The sequence below is a fragment of the Hippichthys cyanospilos genome, chromosome 14, assembly GCF_059441005.1.
Source record: "Hippichthys cyanospilos isolate Australia breed blue-spotted pipefish chromosome 14, RoL_Hcya_1.0, whole genome shotgun sequence".
NCBI classification, from domain to species: Eukaryota; Metazoa; Chordata; class Actinopteri; order Syngnathiformes; family Syngnathidae; genus Hippichthys; species Hippichthys cyanospilos.
The window spans coordinates 15491904-15496206 of record NC_142382.1 but is presented as its reverse complement, the minus strand read 5'-3'; the positions used below and the strand labels follow the sequence as shown (position 1 = coordinate 15496206).

At 40.1% G+C, this 4303-nt stretch overlaps 1 protein-coding gene across 1 annotated transcript; it reads right to left on the bottom strand.

Moving 5' to 3' along the window:
• Window positions 1-984: 984 nt before the first annotated feature.
• On the bottom strand, window positions 985-4303 carry kcnf1b (potassium voltage-gated channel, subfamily F, member 1b). The gene has a single exon (XM_088433257.1). The coding sequence runs from the start codon at window positions 4170-4172 to the stop codon at window positions 2832-2834; it is 1341 nt and encodes a 446-aa protein (XP_088289383.1). The 5' UTR covers window positions 4173-4303; the 3' UTR covers window positions 985-2831.

Genomic DNA, 4303 nt, shown 5'->3' with positions numbered 1-4303 from the left:
ATGTTGCATTATTATATTCTCTCAGTCCTATATCATGATGTATTAATGCAGTGCTTCTCAATTATATTTTTGCCAAGCCCCGCATAGGTAAGAGAAAACATTTTGAACCCCCCTCCCTACTCGACGCGCTGAGTATAAATAAGATTATTATCTATAAAAATTGTATAAGTACAGTATAACTAAAACTATTATTTTTAGCATTAGCAAAAGAAAAGCAATAATCAACTTTCAACAACTGTTAATTACTTTTACAGCGTTTTCTATGTATGTTATATGTTTATATTACAGCTTAGTCTAAAACAGAACAAAATAAACAAGTACAGTACATCAAAGTGCCTGAAACTTCAAAAGGATGAAAATCACAATTTTATTGAAATTAAACTTCACATGACGAAAATCAAGCCCCTTCTCTGTGGTATTCCGCGCCACCCCAGGGGGACCTGCCCCACAATTTTAGAAGCAATGGCTTAATGGGATATTCATATTGTGATCACAATGAAGAAGTGTTTTTTTTTTGGAGCTACAGTAGTGAAAAATGCCACAGTAAATTAAAAGGTTTGATTGCAAAAAAACAAAATTGCCACTTCCCTTGCATCCCTTTGACTTTTTTTGTTTTGTTTTCAATCCTACTTTATATTAAAAATGTTACAGGACCAGAGTGTTTTCACCTCATCATTGCATTAGATTTATGAGTTAATGCCTCATGTATTTACAAAGCATTTGGAACTTTTGGAAAGTGAAACATGTTCACTGTTAATCATAGAATGTTCTTTTTTTCTTTTCTCTTCTTTTTGCTAATGAAAATGCTTAAAAGCATATTCTGCAAGGAATATTGTGCAAGAAAGAAAAAATATCAACATTGGAAAGTGAAAGATGTTCACTGTTAATCATAGAATGTTCTTTTTTTTTCTTTTCTTTTTGCTAATGAAAATGCTTAAAAGCGTATTCTGGAAGGAGTAACAGTGTGCAAGAAAGAAAAAAAGATCAACATTGATGACACCTTTATTTTATGTTCTCCAGATTTATGAGCACAATTGAATCAAAATACTTATATGATCACTGAATGCAAAAACGAACAATTAATGCATGAAATGAAATTACTTGCTCCTTTGAAAAAAATTCCACAATTTGTTTTTCATTATTTAGTTTTGTACATTATACTTCTGCACAAGTGTCTCTTTTGAATAATATTGGCAGTTATGCCACAAAGAATCGCAGAGGTGTGCATGCCCCGATGCAGTTGAAGAACATTTTCAAAGATAGTCCAGCGACTGTGACAGTTTTTTGTATGAAGGGCGTCCACTTTTGATCAAGGAGGCATAGGGTTCTTCTTACCCCAGCAGAGACCACACACCAATCTCCAGTCAACAAAAACCGTTATGTTTTGTTTGTCCAGCCGTGCAAAAATAGTCTATATACTTGCCGAAGGGGCTTGATTTGCACTGGGGGATCTACCCAACAGCCTCCTATCCCCCTTCGACAAAATATTTTTCAGGGGTTTGTTCGCCAAGGGCATCTGGCGAGCTTTGCATGCCACTGCCAGACATTCTTTATTATATTAATAATGCTTTGTTGTAAATGTCAGAGTTTCCACTTGCAATGTCATGTATTTTGTGGTCTGCAGCACAGAGAGAACTCAATTACACACACAGGCAGAGAGCAAGGGTATTTGCTGCAACTCCTCAGCTGGGATTAGAGAATGCCTTGCTCATGGGCACTTCAACAGCAGTAAGAAAGCGGACGAACAACTCCAACGGCTACTTTATTCTTTTTTTCTTTATTTTTGACCATGCCAATACTTTACGCTGAACTTCCAGTTCCCTCTTTTATCACTGTTTTAAAATTAACCGTGTTTTGTCTCACACAACTTGAATACTAGCTCTGCAACTTTAGGTTTTTTTTTTCTTTATAGTCGTGACAGTTTATTCAAAAATATTTTATGATACTGCATATATATGGATGGACTACATCATATGATTGGTGCAAGTAAGATCCTCATAAAATCATCACTTCTCAGGCACTGCATTGAGAAAAACAGATATTTTTTTAATATTGGTCATTATTATCCACACGTGTGGATTGACCGGTAGTACAGATGTAAAATATAAAATATCAGAATCAGCAATCTGTAACTGACGCCAGTGAAATCCAACTGCAGCTGCTTATTGATGGTGTCGGGCTAAAACCTCATGGAAACTTCACAGAGCGTATCCATCTTGATACACTCTGGTTGTCTCCAAGCATGAAATTAGCACTAGATTGGTCCAACCTACAACACAGGTGTGTCCAAGCTTATTCTTCCAAGGGCCGCAACAAAATTGAAGGTAGCAGTGTGCTCTTTAGCATTCGTTACCCTAAATTGAATCAACACTTTAAAAAGAATCCATGCATGTACTGTAGGCAAAATAGATGCTATGCAGTTTCTTTTTTTAATTATTGCTTTTTTTTATATAGACACCTATTGTTCATATATATATATATATATATATATATATATATATATATATATATATATATATATATATATATATATATATATATATATATACTCACACACACACATATATTTTGAACTGGATTTTGCGAAAACTAATTTTGTTTCTACATTTTTGTGAAGGAAGCAAGAGATTCAAGAAACCTTTTCCTGCCTTGCCACCAAATGCAGAAAGTTATACAATGCAGTCTTAAAGACCTTTTATTTAATGCTACTCAAAAAGGAATTTTTGACTGCAAACGGCCCTTGGACCACAGTTTGGACAAACCTCCTGTCACTTTTTACGTAGTGTTATTTTTTTATGCTGAAGTGTGAAATGTTTTATATTATCATCCTTCTAGCTGTCATCTTTGTTACTGTCTTTTCTGCGTGCACCGCCGCCAGACTTGAGCTCCATCAGTTCCACTTCATGTTTGGCTGCAGTCTCCAACACTTGCTGCTTGTTGTAAAACACCACAAAGTTATTAATGATGGGGTGTATGGGTAAGGCTATGGCTATGACCCCGCATAGGAAGCTCACGGCTGCGTTGCACTTGCCCAGTGTGGTTTTGGGGTAGATGTCTCCATACCCGACCGTCGTCATGGTGATGATGGCCCACCAGAAGGATTGTGGAATGCTCCTGAACAGAGTCTCAGGGTGACTTTGCTCCATGGTGTAGCCCAGAGCGGAGAACACGAAAATACCCACGCCCATGTACATGAGCAGCAGCCCCAGTTCTTTGAGGCTTCTCTTGAGCGCGTACGTGAGAGTTTGCAGTCCCGACGAGTGGCGCGCCAACTTGAAAACACGCGCGATGCGCATAATGCGCAGCGCCTGTACCGCCTGCTGAACGTTTCCCAGTTCCATCAGGGATGTCGTGCCGAGGTAGGTTAGACTGAGGACCACGTAGAAAGGCATAATAGCCATGAAGTCCACGATGTTCATGAAGGAGAGCGCAAAGTGTAGTTTATTGGGCGAGGAAGCCAGGCGCAGCAGGTACTCAGCGGTGAACCACAACATGCACGCCGTTTCGATGGCATCCAGAGTCGGGTGCTCCACGAGCTCTCCCTCAGCGTCTTTTACTTGTAATTCTGGGATGGTTCCCACGCACATCACCACTGCTGAGACCAGGACGGAGAGGAACGAGGCGATGGCAATGACGCGCGCGGGGAAAGAGGATCCGGGCTTCTCCATGAGCCTCCACAAAAAACGTTGGCACCTCTGCGTGCCCGTGGCACTCTGGTCCACCTCCATGTCCTCCAAAATCACCTTCACTTTGCTCGCTATCTCCCTCAGCTCGTCCTCTTTCTCATTCAAATAACTTTTGCAGCACTCATCCAAAGCACTTTGGTCTATTTTCCAGAACTCCATCTCCTTGATGAAACAAATGGGGCAAATACCGCGTTTGATGTGGATTTCATCGAAGTAATAAACATCAACGATGCACTTGAACGCATCCGGATCTCGGTCAAAGTAAAACTCCTTTCGGCCAGGGTCGAAGTCGTCACAAAGAGAAGAAATAAGTTCATAGTTCTGTGCAGAAGAGCAGCTCAGCAACTCGGCCAGTCTGCTCTCCGGGTAACGACACAAAACATCCCCGAAAAGCACCACTCGGACCCCGCCGATGTTCACAGTGATTTTAGGCTCACCATCACCACAAGAACTGCTTCTGTATCTTGGCTTCGGAATAGTCCACATTGTGACAATTGTTTTGTTTGAGCAAACAAAAAGTACTATTGCGTAGTGATGCGCACTAACTAGAGTGGATGCACACTTCAATGTGCAACATGTTTTCTTCTCAAAGCTGACAGACTGAATGACAGCTTGTA